The sequence below is a fragment of the Asterias rubens genome, chromosome 20, assembly GCF_902459465.1.
Source record: "Asterias rubens chromosome 20, eAstRub1.3, whole genome shotgun sequence".
Taxonomy (NCBI): domain Eukaryota; kingdom Metazoa; phylum Echinodermata; class Asteroidea; order Forcipulatida; family Asteriidae; genus Asterias; species Asterias rubens.
This window is the reverse complement of record NC_047081.1, coordinates 6,306,302-6,325,895: the sequence shown is the minus strand read 5'-3', so window position 1 is coordinate 6,325,895 and position 19,594 is coordinate 6,306,302. Positions and strand designations below refer to the sequence as shown.

General features: G+C 40.2%; 1 protein-coding gene across 2 annotated transcripts in view; it reads left to right on the top strand.

Annotated features, from left to right (window-relative positions):
• Positions 1-19,594, top strand: part of LOC117304113 (WD repeat and FYVE domain-containing protein 3-like) — a 98,743-nt gene that overhangs the window by 61,626 nt on the left and 17,523 nt on the right. For both annotated transcript variants that reach the window (XM_033788613.1, XM_033788612.1), the window contains 18 exons: positions 1,555-1,602; positions 3,549-3,737; positions 4,416-4,617; positions 5,027-5,098; positions 6,472-6,561; positions 7,242-7,374; positions 8,387-8,585; positions 9,296-9,333; positions 10,236-10,283; positions 10,987-11,077; positions 12,555-12,734; positions 13,450-13,671; positions 14,384-14,561; positions 15,472-15,635; positions 16,042-16,190; positions 16,715-16,835; positions 17,732-17,898; positions 18,582-18,642. In XM_033788613.1, the coding sequence (XP_033644504.1) occupies positions 1,555-1,602; positions 3,549-3,737; positions 4,416-4,617; positions 5,027-5,098; positions 6,472-6,561; positions 7,242-7,374; positions 8,387-8,585; positions 9,296-9,333; positions 10,236-10,283; positions 10,987-11,077; positions 12,555-12,734; positions 13,450-13,671; positions 14,384-14,561; positions 15,472-15,635; positions 16,042-16,190; positions 16,715-16,835; positions 17,732-17,898; positions 18,582-18,642 (2,352 nt within the window). The remainder of the gene's footprint in view (positions 1-1,554; positions 1,603-3,548; positions 3,738-4,415; positions 4,618-5,026; positions 5,099-6,471; positions 6,562-7,241; positions 7,375-8,386; positions 8,586-9,295; positions 9,334-10,235; positions 10,284-10,986; positions 11,078-12,554; positions 12,735-13,449; positions 13,672-14,383; positions 14,562-15,471; positions 15,636-16,041; positions 16,191-16,714; positions 16,836-17,731; positions 17,899-18,581; positions 18,643-19,594) is intronic.

The window sequence follows — 19,594 nt, the reverse complement described above, 5'->3', positions numbered from 1 at the left end:
TGCTGCTGCGAGCGTCTCAAGAGTCTCCCATTCATTAAATGTCTGTCGCGGTTATATTCTTATAGCTCTCGCGACGCTGTCTTAGGAGACTGCTCTCGCAAGACTACTACTCTAGCACAAGGCTGCTGGCTGACTGCCTCATTTTATTGTATTCAAGGGAGCAGTAGTCTTGCAAGCCAGTAGTCTTCCTTTGCCATTGTCACAAGATTCGTGGAGTAAGCTGCTATAACCAGCGACTCTCACGATACTGTCTGGGACGACTGCCCTTGCGCAAGGCTGCTGGCTCCCAATCTATGCCTCATTTAATTGTAGTCACGAGTGTGGTAGTCTCGCAAACCGGTAGTCTCGCGAGGGCATTGCCAATGTCGTAAGATTTGTGGAGTTAGCTGCTATTACCAGTGATTCTCGCGATACTGTCAAGGAAGACTGCCCTCACGCAAGGTTCCTGGTTCTCCACTGCTGCCTCATTTCATTGTAGTCACGAGAGCAGTAGTCGCGCAAACCAGTAGTCTCGCGAGGGCATTACCATTGTTGCAAGATTCGTCGAGAGAGCCTATTCAATAACAATTTAATGAATGGTCCACAAGTCTACCGTACACCCAAAATACAACACTTTGTACTAGCAGTAAGGTTGTATTAAACCAAAAAGCTGTTTATATACAGTTACATGTACTTCTTATTGTCCTACTTATGCAAAGCTTCAAATTTCACTTAATTGGAAATCATTTTAAGTTCTGTGTATTTGTATGTTTCTGTTCTGTTTATTTCGTTTTTAATAATTAAGATGAAACATGTCTAGTTTAGGTGAAAAGTTGATGTACACAATTTAAGATTGACATTCTAATCCTGTTCGTTATACAACGTCTTAATTCAAAATAGTGTACATTTTTAGGTTATTTTATTTGTTCCTTTGATGCATTGGTGTTTTTCTTGCTGGCTCAGTTTGTGTTAATCTTATTTTATTTTTCAACAGAAATGTGACTGGCTTTTTGAAATGTGTTTTTGCACGACAAGATTGTTTGATTTGTTTGTTTAGATGGTCTTCCCGTCAAATAAACTTGGCAAACTAACACTACGTGATATAAACACCAAGCTGGCAACAGCCAAATAAACTTGGCAAACTAACACTACGTGATATAAACACCAAGCTGGCAACAGCCAAATAAACTTGGCAAACTAACACTACGTGATATAAACACCAAGCTGGCAACAGCCAAATAAACTTGGCAAACTAACACTACGTGATATAAACACCAAGCTGGCAACAGCCAAATAAACTTGGCAAACTAACACTACGTGATATAAACACCAAGCTGGCAACAGCCAATCACTCTCATACAAATATTGGTTTTCATTATGAATTGCACGAGTCAAGAGACTGTGATTCAGTAACTAACTAGACGGAAATATTTATTCTAAACCACTACCTTGTTCTTTCAAGTCCTGCAGTCTAACCACTGGACCACTGTGACATTGATCGTCAAGGACACAGCGTTCAAAAACTTTTCAGAGAATTAACTTTATTTTGTCTTTTCCTTTTCCTTTTCCTTATAGCCAAGTGAGGACAACAGTGAGTTATCGTCACCATCAGATGAGATAAAGGTGAGATTTTATATATTGGACATATTCTAACTGTCCCCAACCCTCCAGAATCCAACTTCCTGTTTTGTTTAGTTCTGTTTCAATGCAGACTACACTTGTAAACTGATTACCCCCATAATCAGCTGTTTGGATATCGAGTTTGGTGTTGGACTGAGGACTGCACTAGTAAACTAATCAACAGTTTGGGTGCGGACTGCACTAGTAGTTTGATTATGCCCTACAAGAGATCATACATACCACCATAATCAGGGCCCAACAGTTTGGGTGTTGAGTTACTGAATGGTGTTGGACTGCGGACTGCACTAGTAAACTAATCAACAGTTTGGGTGCGGACTGCACTAGTAGTTTGATTATGCCCTACAAGAGATCATGCATACCACCATAATCAGGGCCCAACAGTTTGGGTGTTGAGTTACTGAACGGTGTTGGACTGCGGACTGCACTAGTATGGGATCAGGCATACCCCCATAATCGGAGTCCAACAGTTTGGGTGTTGAGTTACTGAATGGTGTTGGACTGCGGACTGCACTAGTATGGGATCAGGCATACCCCCATAATCGGAGTCCAACAGTTTGGGTGTTGAGTTACTGAATGGTGTTGGACTGCGGACTGCACTAGTATGGGATCAGGCATACCCCCATAATCGGAGTCCAACAGTTTGGGTGTTGAGTTACTGAATGGTGTTGGACTGCGGACTGCACTAGTATGGGATCAGGCATACCCCCATAATCAGGGCCCAACAGTTTGGGTGTTGAGTTACTGAATGGTGTTGGACTGCGGACTGCACTAGTATGGGATCAGGCATACCCCCATAATCAGGGCCCAACAGTTTGGGTGTTGAGTTACTGAATGGTGTTGGACTGCGGACTGCACTAGTATGGGATCAGGCATACCCCCATAATCAGGGCCCAACAGTTTGGGTGTTGAGTTACTGAATGGTGTTGGACTGCGGACTGCACTAGTATGGGATCAGGCATACCCCCATAATCGGAGTCCAACAGTTTGGGTGTTGAGTTACTGAATGGTGTTGGACTGCGGACTGCACTAGTATGGGATCAGGCATACCCCCCATAATCGGAGTCCAACAGTTTGGGTGTTGAGTTACTGAATGGTGTTGGACTGCGGACTGCACTAGTATGGGATCAGGCATACACCCATAATCGGAGTCCAACAGTTTGAACGGTGTTGGACTATAAAAGCACTGCACTACTATGTATAGGATCAGGCATACCACCATAATCAGAGTCCAACAGCTAGGTCATAGAGTTACCATTATTTTGTTGGAATGTGTTAGAGTGAAGAAGAAAAAACCTACATCGCTCATGTGAGTTAGGGGTTTGGTGAAATACCTGTTAGTAGATTCATCATGTCGGTTTTAAGGCCGTTGTCTAGTCTGTTCTGGGTTGGCCATAATTCATAATTATAATGAAGTCGAGAGGTACATGTAACAGGTATTACAGAACAATCTTTTTACAGAGAGACGAAGTTCTCAGCCATCTTCTTCTGTTTTGCTTTCTTCAGTGCTTGTAGAAAAAAGAAGAAGTTTTGTTTTCTGCACAGCTGTCTCCTGACAATGACTAGAGCAAGCTAGTCAAAGCATTGAGAACACTTCAAGAACTGGCTCCGCGATAGTGCAGTTAATTACCATCCTACAATGTATAAGCTAAAGTAGTAGTCCCAGCGAATTGTCTATACCTTCCGCCCGGGTAGTAGTTAAAAAGAAAGACAGTTCTTTTCAGAACTAAGAAGTCTCCTGAACACCCGATAAATCTACTCTCAGCGGTAGTAGAATAAAGAAAGACAGTTCTCCAAGGACAAACTCTACCTGGCAAGTAGATACACACATAGTGTTACCGCAAACCAAAAATATATTGCACAGCTTTGTTTGCCTTAAGGTTTTTCTGCATTCTCCTCACAATTGACTTTGATTGTTTTCTCCATTGTAGTACTTACCTGGTCTGGATATTCCATTCTTTGGGATCAAGAGTCCAGACAGGTACCCTGGGCAGTCTGGGAACCTGACCTTTCATCCCGCGAGGCGCTGTGTTATGGACTTCTTACGAGTCATCGTCATGGATAGTTTATCGCTCTCAGTACCGAGCAAGACGCCCCCAGTCCTGGATCTATTGCTTGAGGTAGGTTGTCGTGGCTTCGTATTTGGAAGCTTTCGTGCTAGTAATTTGTCACTCTTCGTGCTCATAGTTCAGGGCTTTTATTCAACAGCCTATCACATCATTGAAGTGTGTAGCCAGCCAACATAAGGGTATAGATGGCTCAGTTGGTAGAGCGCCAGCACCTTAAAGGCAGTGGACACTATTGGTAATTTTCAAAGTCTAGCCTTCACAGTTGGTGTATCTCAACATATGCATAAAATAACTAACCTGTGAAAATTTGAGCTCAATCGTTCATCAAAGTTGCAAGATAATAATGAAAGAAGAAAGCGCCATTGTCACACGAAGTTGTGTGCGTTTAGATGGTTGATTTCGAGACCTCTAGTTCTAAATCTGAGGTCTCAAAATCAAATTCGTGGAAAATTACTTCTTTCTCGAAAACTATGGCACTTCAGAGGGAGCAGTTTCTCACAATATTTTATACTACATGTATCAACCTCTCCCCATTACTCGTCACCAAGAAAGGTTTTGTGCCAATAGTTATTTTGAGTAATTACCAATAGTGTCCACTGCCTTTAAATCAACGGTTGCAGGACCAAACCTTTAAGATTGAACACAACTTGAACACAGGGGATAAAAAGCAGAGACCATGTTGGTAGATAAACTGGAGAATCTTACAGTTACTCACACTTTCTGTTGCAGGCCTCTCCAGTTCGCTCCACGCCGATGCAGACAAATGAGTTCCAAACGGAGGTGTTGGCAAACCTGATGGATCGTCTCGTCGCAGGTGATGTTCTTCTGGAAAGAGAGAGCGCCCTCCCGATCGCGGCGGGCGGAAGCTTCAACAATCTTATTAATAACGTCTTCTACATCAGCTCCAGGGTGGTGGATAAACTATGGCAGGGTAAGTTTGGGACGTTTGATTGATTGATTGGTTGGTTGGTTGTGTATTAATTTCCACTCAAGTAAACAACAAGTCATAAAACATTAGCTGGACAAAGCAATAATGGTTAAGTGTCTTGTTTAAAAACACAAGTGTCACGACTGGGATTCGTACCCACACTCTTTTTATTTCATTGTCTAATCATTGCAACTCACAAATGGAGATGCTTTAATGAATAAAAACAAACTTTTATCGACCTGTGAGATTGGCCGTAAGAAACTGTTGCACATTTTAAACTTTTGCACATCTTGATCTTCTCTTTTTTCCATCTCAAAGTGCATAGAGACCTCTCTGTGATTGTGATTATGTGCTACACAAGAATCATTCATTATTATTATTTTAAATTTTCTTTTCTGTCATCACATTGCAGGCGTCTTCAACCACAAATCCAAGGAAGTGTTTGAGTTTGTAGCCCAGTTGATTGGACAGGCCAAACGAAGAGGTACGTTATTAAGGGAATCAATTTGTGGTGAAGAGGTTTTCAACTAGTGGTTTAATCCCAACGAGGCCTGGTTCTTGATAATTTTACCGAGACAAACTTTCGGTCAAAAAACATCAACATTTAAACAAGTAAAATAAATGTAAAAATTATAATTTTTGAATGATTTCTTTCAATACAACACCCCTCAAGCTATGAATTGTAAGGCCCAGTCAAGGCCCATGGGTAAACAACTCCTTATAAGGGAATGCTGTGCGCGTCGTGCGTATCAGGTGATGTGGCACAACTGTTTCAGCCATTGCTCTCGACCAATAAGAATGAAGAAACTGTCTTAACAGAACAGGTGCAAGCTCGCGTGTCACGCCCATGTTTCAACACCTTCTACTGGTCATAAACAAAGGTTTATACACGCCCACGTGACGCACTGTCCACCAATAGGAATAACGAAACTGTCGTGAGGTATTCATGAATTATACTTTCTGGTCCAAGAAGAGATGGGACTTTCATCTGAGTGAAACCCTTATTTTGTCTGCCTGCTGAAGCATCTGTTATTTTCTTCAGTTATAACCCTTATCTTTGATATAAGAGACCCTTTGCATATAATGTCACAAGAAACAAAACAGCGCCCTCAATGAAGTCAATGAAGACCTATCGTTGGCTGACAGTTTCTGCGCTAGCTGTGTAAGCATAGAATGCCTAGTAACATGTACATAGTACATACACTTCAACAAACCTGGCCTGAGTGGCCTCTGCTCCAGCCAGAATCTAACAATCCTTCGCACTCACAAAAGGGCAGGGGACCGGTCCTTCTTAGTTGCTGGTCCCCGATCAACTCACTCCAAAAATCTTTTAAAAGTGTACACTAAAAATGCATCTGATAAACTTACTTTTTCAAAGCTTTCTTTATACCAGCACATTGTATTTTTGTAAACTGCGCTTTATAAGTCTGTTTTATTATTATTATGTTTATTATTACATATCCATACAACCAAAAATTCCCTACTAACCTGTGAAATACGCTCATCATAAGCATGGAATTCCCTGCTTTCTATAGCGCCAATTCTTTGCTTCTCGTAAGCAAAGCCATGAAATTTGACACTGGTTACATTTTTAGTACTTTTAAAAATAATTTTCCCGCAGTTATGTTTTAAGGCTGAGTCACACTGCAGCGATAACAAAAACGACAACGGTCACGACGCAAAGAGAACACATTCTATTGGTTGAATGAGCATGTGCGTATTCTGCGTGGAGCAATTCAACCATTAGAGTGCGTTCTCTCTGCGTCGTGATCGTCATCGTTTTTCGTTATCGCTGCAGTGTGACTCAGCCTTTACTCAGCTGCAATTTAACTCACTGCTTATATGTTTTATTCCTAGGCTCTCATGGGATTCCTTGGGATACCATCTACCATTGTGTGAATCGAACAGTTCTGTATCAGCTCTCAAGACCACATAATACAGTTGCAGGTTTGTGTGCTAGGATTCTAGAAAGGTTTTTTTCTAGCTCAAGACTTAATTTATTTCTGATGTATTTAGAAATCTTGCTGTTTGATCTACTTCTCTATTGCTGAGGCAGGGGGCAATTACATGTACCTACGTTGCCCCTGGTCATTGCCTTTGTGCCCCTCAACAAATCTTGGAATCTATAACTCCAGGGGTTAACAAAGTTAAAAAGGCCACCATTTAAACACACCTCATTAAAGGCAATGGACACCGTTGGTAGTTGTCAAGAACCAGACTCTTGGGTTTTCCCATCATACATGTATGCAAAAAATAACAAATCTGCGAAAATTTTGACTCAAATGGTCATCACACCCTTGTTGCACAAATTGTGTGCTTTCAACCTGAAGTCTTTTATTATTTGAGTGAGAAATTACCTCTCTCTCAAAATTACGTTACTTCAGAGGGCGCCATTTCTCACAATGTTTTATACCGTCAACAGCTCTCCATTGCTCGTTACCAAGTAGGTTTTTATGCTAACAATTGTTTTAATTACATGTACCTACCAAAAGTGTCCAGTTTTCTCAGGAAACGTTCTATCGCCTATTCTATAATTTGCCATGTCTATGGCTTTGCGTTTTGTTGTTGTGATTTCTAGAACATAACCCCCTTCTCTGCTTATATCTTTTTACTGTCCCGTCTCACAGATCAGTTTTCTTTACTGGAGTCTCTACATCAGATAACGGAGAATCGGATTATGCTGTTTGGTTCGAGTAACTCTGAGCAAGAGTTCATTGCGTGTCTGTGCCATCTGCTTTTCAGTCTTACGGATGAATTCAGGTATTTTCGTGTTATAAATTTCGTGAAATAAATTTAGGAATACAGTGAAATTCTTTAATTTTGGGGGGAAGAACATTTTTTTCCATTCTGACTTACAATTGGCAAAATTTAAATTCTCTTAAATTACAAGCACATTTATAATGTGATCACTACTTTATGGCAGAAAACTATTTTACCCATCTCTTCAGTCTCCTGACGATGACTAGAGCAAGCTAGTCGAAACGTTGAGACCGATTGAAGAACTGACTCCGCGGTAGTGCAGTTAATTACGATCCTATAAGCCAATTTTCTGTACCGAGAAGTCTCCCGAACATCAGAAAAAAATCTACTCCGCGGTAGTAGAATAAAGAAAGACAGGTTTCTAAGAACAAACTCTACCTGGCAAATAGATACACGCATGGTGTTACCGCAAACCAAATAAAATTATGTTTTGCTATTGTTGTTAGTCATTTATCATGTCTATTAATGATTTTTAAACTTTAGCAATATCATGTAGTTTGGCGTATTGGTTGTGAGAATTATTTTAATAACCATTTCAATTAAATTCAGCAACTATTTATAATGTCAGAACATAAAGACTCTGGACACTATTAAAACACCAGTCTTCTCACTTGGTGTATCTCAACATGTCCATAAAATAACAAACCTGTAAAAATTTGAGCTCAATTGGTCGTCGAAGTTGCGAGATAATAATGGATGAAAAACACCCTTATCACACGAAGTTGTGTGCTTTCAGATGCTTGATTTTGAGAAACCTGAGATCTCGAAATCAAATTCGTGGAAAATTACTTTCTCGAAAACTACATCACTTCAGAGGGAGACGTTTCTCACAGTGTTTTATACTGTCAACCTCTCCCTGTAACTTGTTACCAATAAGGTTTTATGCTAACAATTATTTTGAGTAATTACCAATAGTGTCCACTGCCTTTAATTGAGTTTTCAGAGTTAGTTTGTAAGAATCTTTTGATATGACGGTCGCCTCAATGTATCCACAATTTGGTTTTGAATTTAGCACCGGTGGAATGTGTCTCCACTGCCAATCAACCGACCTGAATCGTACAACCCAGTGGCACGTTGACCCCATGTTCCCTGGAGGTCACTCGGAGGGCGACTGTCACGAACACGAGAACGCTCACGCCCAGGAAGGCCAACTACTGGTCCGGAAAGCATCGCGGAGAGTCTGGGATGATCTCGTAACTAGCAAGAAACAGGTAAGTGATGTTTGAAGCTTTGTGTGGCGTGAACAGTTTTCCATACAGCATCCCCCACTTTAGCTCACCAGCAGTATTCAAGAACTCTCTAAAAATTCACTTGTTTAATTGATTTGTTTGCTTAATCTGTTTGTTTCTCTTTGCTTGTTATTAATTGTGTTTAAAGCGCTGGGGTACTTTCCTTGGTTAGTTAGAGCGCTATTTAAATGCTTTGTATTATTATTATTATTAAGTATAAGAATAATTTGCTTATTTATTAATTAATTTGTTTCTTCTGAATAGACGAGCAGAGTATACTGTGCGAAACATCGATACCAAACCGGCTCTTTTCAGAGCCAACACTCCCTCAAAAGAGAATTATTTCATGGTTGTACCTGCAATTTTGTTTTCTTGATTTAATTTGATTTGATTTAAAACAATTAAAAATGTATTCGCCGCCAGAGGCAGAATTAAAATTTTTTGTACATTTCAAAACATTAAATACAAAAACAGAAAATAAGATTAACGGTGAAAGAAAAGTGGTCTTTAGCAAATCAAAATTAAAACTAAAATTTAGTTTACTCTTAAGAAACTGGTCATTGAACAGTTGACAGGCATGATACATGTATTCTTCCTACTTTAGTCTGATTTCAAAATTTTTTGCTCTAGGGAAAAATCAGACAAACTGTGATGAAAATGTGATAACATTTTTGTCAAATATTTTCTTTCAGTTTATCGAGGAGATCTTCAAGGTGACGCTTCCAAATTCGTAAGTAAAGAATTATTTGTAAAGAATTGCGTACATTTGTTTAATCATAGTTAGTTCTTATATAGGGCAGGTATCCTAGTAGCAAGACGTTTTAACAACATTGTTATCACTCTTCATTGGGCATACTTGTAGACCATTCCTGTAACTTTCTCAGTTGCCTAGGGAGCATACAACCGCAAGTTGCTTAAAGAGGTTAATCCACAATACTGTCTCAGCCCTCTCAGGTCCCCATTCATACACATGGGTTGATGTATTTCTGTAACTTTCTCAGTTGCCTAGGGAGCATAAAACCGCAAGATGCTTAAAGAGGTTAATCCACAATACTGTCTCAGCCCTCTCAGGTCCCCATTAATACACCTGGGTTGATGTATTTCTGTAACTTTCTCAGTTGCCTAGGGAGCATACAACCGCAAGTTGCTTAAAGAGGTTAATCCACAATACTGTCTCAGCCCTCTCAAGTCCCCATTAATACACCTGGGTTGATGTATTCCTGTAACTTTCTCAGTTGCCTAGGGAGCATACAACCGCAAGTTGCTTAAAGAGGTTAATCCACAATACTGTCTCAGCCCTCTCAGGTCCCCATTAATACACCTGGGTTGATGTATTTCTGTAACTTTCTCAGTTCCCTAGGGAGCATAAAACCGCAAGTTGCTTAAAGAGGTTAATCCACAATACTGTCTCAGCCCTCTCAGGTCCCCATTAATACACCTGGGTTGATGTATTTCTGTAACTTTCTCAGTTCCCTAGGGAGCATAAAACCGCAAGTTGCTTAAAGAGGTTAATCCACAATACTGTCTCAGCCCTCTCAGGTCCCCATTAATACACCTGGGTTGATGTATTTCATGTATTTTATTGGATTTGTAAGGATTTGATGTATTTTACTTGGTGAATTTTTTTTAAAGGAATGCTGGAACCAAAAACGGGGTGTCGGTTGAGTTGAAGATCGCAAGGTAACATACATTAGTTTCTCAAATAAAGTGTGATTAATAAAGTATAATAATAATAATACTGAAGTTTTGCACGGCGCACACATCTATCGAAAAGGTACTCATGGGACTGGCACATAGACACTAATAGGGAGAGAGATTTTTGATAATAAGGAATAGTAATTTGAAACCATGAAAGCACACACTGGGGAAGGGCAGTGGATCCAGACCAGAACACGAGAAACAAGCAGGGCCTGATTTCATGGCTCTGCTTACCGTAAGCAAAGAATTGGCACTTACAGAAGCACAGTAAGCAAAGATTGATGATTACCTTTAAAGGCACTGGACACCTTTGCTCATTGTCAAAGACCAGTCTTCTCAATTGGTGTATCTCAACATACAATGAATGCGTAAAATAAACCTGTGAAAATTTGAGCTGAATTGGTTGTCGAAGTTGCGAGAGAATAATGGAAGAAAAAACAACCTTGTCGCACAAGTTGTGTGCTTTCAGATGCCTTGAATTCGAGACCTCAGCTGAGGTCTCGAATTCAATTCAAAAATGTTAGTGAGAAAATACTATCAACAGCTCTCCATTGCTCGTTGCCAAGTAAGTTTTATTGCTAACAATTATTTTGAGTAATTACCAAGTGTCCACTGCCTTTAAAAATTAATGTAAAATCTGAAATTGCTGACGTACTAAAAAAACTTTTGTGATTTGGCATGACAGATCTTCCATGGGTGAGTCTGCCTCTAAGACTTGGAATAATTACATAACAGCAGAGAAGAAGACATCACAGAGGGAACAGCAAGCTCTGTCTGTAAGTGGTCCACACTCTCATATTGAAGCTCCGTCATAACAAAACGCCAAAATGTTCTCAAAATATTCTCAAATACCTCCAATTTCTTACCAATTAACTCTTAATTGTATGTTATACAAAGAAGTTTTTTGTGACAGTTGTCTCCAAGAACTAATTTCTTTCAACACATCTGTCTATGCCACCCGCTCATCATTGGACTAAACACATCTACATATCCCAAAAGCTAAGTCTCGTACGTGAGATCATGCTTTTTAAGCAGCTGCTCTCCGGCTCTGGAATTCTCTTCCCCGCAACATCCGGGAAGCTAACATATTTCTTCCCTTCAAAAATAGAATCAAAACTCATTTATTTAATTAACCTGGCCATTTTGCTAATGTTTGTATTGTTTTTTGTATCCGTATCATTGCATTGTTTGTCTGAATCGTACATTATAAAGCACTCCATTCTTTGTGGGGCGCTATATAAATGCCTATTGTATTGTATTGATGTAATAGATGAAAAATGAAAAAAATCATCTATTAAATCATTGGGGTACCCTCTGCTAATACATAGGATTGGAACTGGTTAGCTGGGTGGTTTAATAGTAAGACATCTGCTCTGGCAATGCAAAAGTAGTGGGTTCGAATCCAATCCAAGTGATTTGCCTGTGGATTTGTTCACAGAACTCAGGAAAGTACTGAGTATACATGTATAGTGCTGAAGACACATCAGTGTAAGGGTAAAAAAAAAAAAATATATATAGATTATTGTTATTATTATCATTATTTATTCGGCATACAGACAACATTACAATCAAACTAGATGATCTAATTTACGATCACTTTAAGACTAGTGTCAAAGTCGCGACTATTGATTGCTTAGTTGAGTCGCGACTACCGTTTTTCAACTACTCGGTTAACCAAAACGACCAAGACTACTACAAAAGTAGTCATGACTTCCTGCTTGGTAAACCAATTGTGTCGCTCATGACTGTTCGCGACAACATAATTTACTAGTCGCACTTGTCTGATAGTTTTTCAAAATAATAGTTACTGGCATGATGTTTTAATCCAAGCAGAGTCTTTCTTGAAGGCATTTGTAATTGTTATCCTTCGAGAAAGACTCTGCTAGGATCGAATTGTCAGACTACTATCTATTTTTGTGCAGTTATACCATAGGTCCTTTTGGCTGATAAGCAGGGGCAAATTTCATATTGCTTAAGCACGAAAATAGCTTGCTTATTTTACACATGTTACTGGCCAAAATTTCATGCCATATACATTGCTTGTGACTGGTATTTAGCTGTTGTTTACTTAAGCATAACAATTGAGTGGAGTCTTGGCCGTCAATCTGATTTTACTAAGCAAGGATTTTTTTCGCTTAAGCAAATTTTTGTGCTTAAGCAGCTCTATGAAATTGGGCCCAGTTTGCAGCAACAGCTAATAACTATTTTTCATTGATAGTTTTTTGGGTACATTTTTTTTGTGCTAATTTATAGAGATTATCCAGTAAAGTGAGCAATAGTTTTCAGCTGCTGTCGTCAAGTCGTAAGAGTAAACGAGAGAGCGCATCCTTCAAGTACAACCTGCCGTCAATCCAAGAGGCCAGCGTGTGGACCTTTACTCATATTTCAATCGCTAGAGACCTCGTTGAGCATCAGTATAACCAACATCAACAGGTTAGTAAACACCCGAGGTCCCCAAGGGGCATGGTTGGCTTGTGCATAAAGCGCTCGCCTCTCACCAAGGTGACCCTGGTTCGATACCCGGCCAAGGGCCATAGAGTTGTGCGTTGGTTCTCTGCTGTGCCTCATCTCCCTCTTTGAAGCCTCTTTCTTAGAAGATGTGGGTACTTTATGTAACACAAAACATTAATGGCCACAGATTTACATTAAACACAGTTTTAAGGTAATGATAGTAGAAAGCTTCTCTGAAAATATTACTTGCCAAGGTGCGAAAATAATTTGTGTCTCAGTTTTAGCATGTACATGTAAAACGTATTAACCAGTTATGATACTTTACCAAAAGTGGTTAATGAGTTTTTGTATGCTAAAATAATTTTCGTCTCACTAAAACGGAAATTAATTTAGTTACTTGTTTTACTCATTTCTCAAAAACTACAGCACCATAGCAATTCATATTTTAAGGTACATGTAAACTTTCTACTATCATTATCTTCAAATCAAGTAAGTTTAATGTAAATCTGTGGACATTCCGTTCGTGTTACAAAAAGTACCCATACCCTTTAAAACCACCTTGTTCCAGAGCCAGCAACATCTCCATCGTTATTTGTAAAATTATTTGAAGCATCAGCTCCAGTATGGGAATCTCTGAAGCTCCTCTCTGAATGTCTAACTCTGACGCCCTTTTTTCTTAAAACCTCCGTTATTCCAGAGCCAGCAGCATCTCCAGCGTTACATCACAGAGGAGTGGTCCCAGATGGAGATGGAGCTGACGAGAGAGAGGGGACTGTGGGGTCCTCCTTGCGGCTCAGAGCTGGATAAATGGATCTTAGACATGACTGAGGGTCCCTCCAGGATGAGAAAGAAGGTGTTGAGGAATGACATGTTCTACGATAACTACCCTCATCGGGAAGACTTCGATACCCTGGAGAATGTAAGTTGGGGAGGAAAGAGATAGAGAAAGGTTGTGAAACTTAAAGGCACTGGGGTGGATTTCATAAAGAGTTAAGACAAGTGGACTAGCCTTAAGTTTTAAACAACTCCTAGGACTAGTCAAAAATTAGGGACATGTTTTTTATCCAGTTCTTCTCGGTTCTTAATAATAGTTTTGATAATAATTTCAGATTTATATTGCACCCCTTACATTCAAAACAGGCATAACTTTCTTCCTACTAAAGTCTCATTTCTCCCCCCCCCCCCCCCTTTTTTTTGTTTTCCTACATGTACTTGTTTCCAAGGACCAAATATCATGCCTAATAAAAATTATCAAAAGCGCATAACTCATTTAAAATGCACAGAGTGGACGGAAACAAATAAAGAAACAAGACTGGTTACCAGGACAGGGCCCAAACCAAAGTATGGGGAAAACGTCTGTCCAGTACCAGGTATCTAATAGTTACTTATTACATAAGCCTAACCCTGCTGGCATCGCTAATGTTTTGATCTTTTCTGGAGACAGACAACTGTTAACCCTACCTACATGTACATGTGTGTAATGAATCTAAACTGGCAGGGCAGCCATTGAACAAAAACATAAAATACACAATCACCCCTTCTTTTGCATATTTGAGACAAAGACCATCTATCAAAAATACACTTCTTCATTTCTCAAACTTCACACCTTTTTTTAAAACCATTTCTCCCAGAAGCCTTCCAAGGGTCGTAAACCAATCAGCTTTGACAGCAGGAAGTACTGGCTGCGGCAACGGGTCCGGAGTCTTCTAGTCAGAGGGGAGGGGCCGGTGACAGACCCCCTGACAGAACCCGGGATAGATACCGATATATCTATGGATGGGGTGGAGGAAGAGGCTGGAACTAGAGAAGGTGAGAATTTATACATTCTGTTTGTTTATGTTTAGATGATCTTAAGATGATCTCAAAGATTGACAAAAACAAGCTTCAATACGCTTGTCATATATCCAGAAAAGAGGAGGGACAACCTTGAGAAGATCATTGTGCAAGGATGTGTTGAAGGTAATCGCTTTGGTGGCCGTCAAAAACTTGGTTGGACAGTTGGAATTAAAGAACTCACAGGCTTATCAATAAATAATGCATACAGATCTACACTGGATAGGCAGAAGTGGAACTTCATCATAATTACGGTCACAAAGGGGCAGTCATGACTCATAGGAAGATAGGGAGATATAAACGCCATTCGTTTAATGCCTATGATTATGAACTGCACACATCAAGAAATTGTGATTCCGTAACTAGATGACAGATTTTATACTTTTGATTGTGAAATCGGTGGTTAGCTTGGGGATTCAAACCCACAACTTTGTGATTGCAAGTCCTGCAGTCTAACCACTTGACCACGGTGAGTGAATGGGCGCAGAGTTCTTTCATTTCATTTGTTCTGGTTGTGAAGCAGGTTTTTGGGGTGTCATAGCCGAGTGGTTCGGAGCATCCAACTCAAGTTCTGAAGGTTGATGTTATCGTAGTGTGGGTTGGAATCCCGGTCATGACACCTGTGTCCTTGAGCAAGATGCTTTTATTGCTGCTTCTTATCACCCAGGGGTATATACATGTGCATGTAAATGGGTACCTCGAGGGTAGATGTTGATATTGCCATGGCAGCCAGGGGCTGTTTACTTTCCAGGGAGCTGATAAAGATATCAAAGGAATGTATATTGTCCAATGACTAGGGCACTATTGATACAATTATTGTAAATTGCGCTATATAAGAACTACTTGTTACTTAAGATCTCTACATTCTCTCTGATGTCTTGCTTAGGTCTCCGTCCCTCATCTCTCGTAACAAAGCAATTAGGAAACTCCAGACAAGACAAGGAGTGGGAAGATAGTGAAACGCCAGATTTGGAGACGCCGGTGGATAAACCAGAAGAGCCCAAGACGGACAATCAGATGATTCTCAGACTGCTCGAAGAAGGAGAAAAGGTGAGGGATAAGAAACAAAAGCTCTAGAATTTATTTTCTTCTTCAGATTTCAGGGTTTTCTCAAAAAAAGTTAAGGCTTCAGATTTTCTTGAAAAAAAAAGAAAAAAAGATCACCGAATGGAAGAAAAGAGTTTTCCACATTGTGGTCCAATCCTGTATTTACGTATTTTGATGATGCATGGAATCTTGATTCTCAGACTGCTTGAAGAAGGAGAAAAGGTGAGGGATCAGAAACAAAAGATCTAGAATTTTTGAAACTTCACGCATTGAATTTCTCAGGATTTGTTCTTAAAGGGTTTGGCTACTTTTTGTAGGACACAAAACACAATGTCCACAGATATACATCAAACTCACTCAGTTTGAAGATAATGACAGTAGAAAGCTTCCCTTATTTTGTTCTCTTCAGATTCGTCACATGTTCCGATGTGCTCGTATCCAGGGCCTAGACACCAGTGAAGGGCTCCTTCTTTTCTGTAAGGAACACTTTTACGTCGTCGATGGTTTCACTTTACTCAGCTCAAGAGAAATATGTGACATTGATGCAGTTCCAGCTCAGTAAGTCGATCATAATTGAACTAAATAGTTTTCAAAACAAGATTTTAATGTTTTTTTTTTTAATTCAGTACTCGGTATATACAGTGCTAACACATTGGTGTACATGATTGAAACCAATTTGTTTTATCCCCTTGTAAAACGTTGAGGTACCCACTGCTAAAAATCAAAGGATTCAAACTGCCTCTAGCTACCGGTATTATCGAGTGGTCTAGTTGGTACGACACTGCTCTACAATTGCAAAGGTCGTGGGTTCGGATCCTTCCCGAGTAATATTCCTGTGATTTTTTTAAAGATCAAATTGTATAAGAAATGAATTTATAACCATATAGTAACGCCCCAGATTACAGATTAGGGCTGTTAAAACCAAAGATAAATGTTAGTAGTTGGGCTACATGCCCGAGCTCTTATGCTGTCGCGCTTTGCGCTCAGAGTTTTTTTTTTTTCAACAGCATATGTTATCCCTGTAATATTGAGAAATGACTGTAGCTCATGAAAAAAAAACCCACTTTCTTTCACGTTTACAGACATCAAGATCCTATCATTCCAAGAGCCTCTAGGGGTCAAAGGTCAAGCCAGAAGCGGACGTGCAGCAAGTTTGCATATGAAGACATCCGTGAAGTTCATAAGAGGCGGTACCTTCTCCAGGTGGGACTATATTTTTTTAATTGCTTCCAAAATCAGAAGGCTCTTAAAATGTCTTATAGACTGCGATGCCACCATGAAGGAGAAATATTGGGTAGTTGGCTAACGTACATGTAAAATGCATTGTCCGGGGTTTGACTTTTGTCATTTTTTAGAGACAGTATGTGGCGGACGGTCGCTCTGGTGTTTCTGATCAGCAGAGTGTGGGTTCAAGTCCCTGCCCTGGCACTTGTGTCTTTGAGCAACATAATTGCTTTGTCCTCCAGATGCGACATTAAGTTCACAGGTTTCCTCAGGCTTGGGAGCTACCGTGATTACGTTCACTTATGAGACATCCTGGGTTTCATTGCCATATATATAGTAATAGTAATGATAATGCCAGGGAACTTAGGAAGATTTGGCAGTTGAAAGTGACAGTAGTCCCTTTGGTGGTTGAAGCAATTGCCACCATTCCGAAAGCGCTGGTGATACATCTTGATGAACTAGAGACAAAAATGTGTGGGTAGATCTTTCAAATAAGACAACACTTTTGGGAACAGCAAGGATCCTGCGAAAGACCCTCGAGATCTAAGGCTACGGGACGTAGCCCGACTCAAGGAGTTACCAGTGTGGCGGTTTCAGTCTTCTGCCGTGTTCAGTTTTCCGGGACTCAGTACGGCACTAACAATTGACTACTTTTGCTTGCTGTGCGCAGGCGTCGCATGACGTAATGTTACCGTATTTGGTCATTCGGAAAAGTGAACACGGCGGAAAGTTGAAACCGCCACACCGGCACAAAGGAAAATGTGATATTTCTTTTGCATGCTGTGATAAGAAAAAATGATAAATTATAACAATAGTATTAAAGCGAGTGTTAGTGTCTTGGCCCTCCTAAGACGTCCTTTTCTTGTCCTCTTCAGCCCTCTGCCATCGAAGTCTTCTCAGCAGACGGTCGGAATTATCTTCTTGCTTTCCCGCGCAAGGTCAAGAACAAAGTATATGCCAGGTTCGTTGCCGAAGCAACCAGATTAACCGACGATGCGTCATCGGTAGCCGGTCAGAAGAGGAATGTACAAGTGGAAGGAGGGTAAGATGAAATTGTTGATTTACTTGCCAAGTGAGGTTTGTGGAGAGACCATTTAATGATGCTCTTCATGATCAGTGGTGGCACTGGTTTTTAGAACAACTCAGTGTTTCAATCCTTGTGCTCTGCTCGTCTTCATTGCACACTGTGTGAAACGCTGAGTTGTTGAACCACAAGGGAAACTGACCCGGTAAATTTTAATTGGTTTGGGTATGAACTAAGAAAAATTTGCTAGAGCGGGATGTGAACCAGAGACCTCTAGATGAAGGTACAGATGTTCTACAAACTGAGCTATCTAGCCCTGTGTTAGCGCTCTCCTTGTTTTGTCAATATCTATGCTCCGGGTTCCATTGACAAAATAGCTCAGTTGGTAGCCCTGCACCGTTATTTTGGAGGGTGGTTGGTTCGAATCTTGCCCTAGTAAATTTATCTTTGTTCAATAAACCCAATCAGTTTCTCTTGTAGTTTATTTTCTGAAAAAAAGTGGGAAAAAGGAGAAGGTCAAAACAAAAAGTGATTTTATCATTTCCTTCTTGGATGTTCAGACCATGGCACTGAATAGTCCGAAGGAGCCTTATCCACAGTTACTTCAACACCAGATTACATGTACAACAAAATTGTATCTGCCTCGGAGTGCAAGTTTGGGACTCTGAGTTTTAACAAAGTTTGTGTTTTTTGTCTTGCAGGAATAGTTTCTTAGGTCTTGGCAATCTCATCGGAGAGAAGACTGTTACTCAGAGGTGGGAGGTAAGATTGAAATAGAATGATGCAACCATCAGGTGTTTGTCAAACAGTTCGTTTGGAAGTGTCGTGGCCAGGCGGTTGAGAGCACTAAATTCAAACTCTGGTGTTTCTGATCAGCAGAGTGAGGGTTCGAATCACCAGCCATGACACTTGTGTCCTTAAGCTATGTCCTTCGAATGGGACGTAAAGCCGTTGGTCCCATGTGTTGTGTAAGGCATGTAAAAGAACCCAGTGCACTTAGGCTATCGAAAAGAGAAGGGGTTCACCCCGGTGTTCCTGGCTGTGGCTGCTGTATGCGCCGTAGCACCTTGTAAACCTTATAAGGTGCTAAATAATTGGGTCTCAAAATTCATCACTGCAATAACCCATCTTTCTGAAAGTTTGTACAGTATATACTCGGCGCCTTAAGTACTTTGTTTGGTATAGATACATGTACGTGCGCTATGTATGTAAGACTTCGATATTAAATTATTATCATTATTATTTTGTATCCATTCATACATTCATCTTTCTGCAAGAATGTTAAATCAATCCACTCTTAGCAACTGCATCTCTGGCCGCAGAATTTGTGACCAGATCAACCCTCAGAAATCTAAGAATTCATTTTTGCACGAATAGTTTCTCAGACTCGAAGACTTTCTTGCGAAAAATTAAACCAAATCATACTGTGAAGGGAAGCTTTTCTCAAATAGTCTATACTATCAACTACTGTGAAGGGAAGCCTTTCTCAAATAGTCTATACTATCAACTACTGTGAAGGGAAGCCTTTCTCAAATAGTCTGTACTATCAACTACTGTGAAGGGAAGCCTTTCTCAAATAGTCTGTACTATCAACTACTGTGAAGGGAAGCCTTTCTCAAATAGTCTATACTATCAACTACTGTGAAGGGAAGCCTTTCTCAAATAGTCTATACTATCAACTACTGTGAAGGGAAGCCTTTCTCAAATAGTCTAT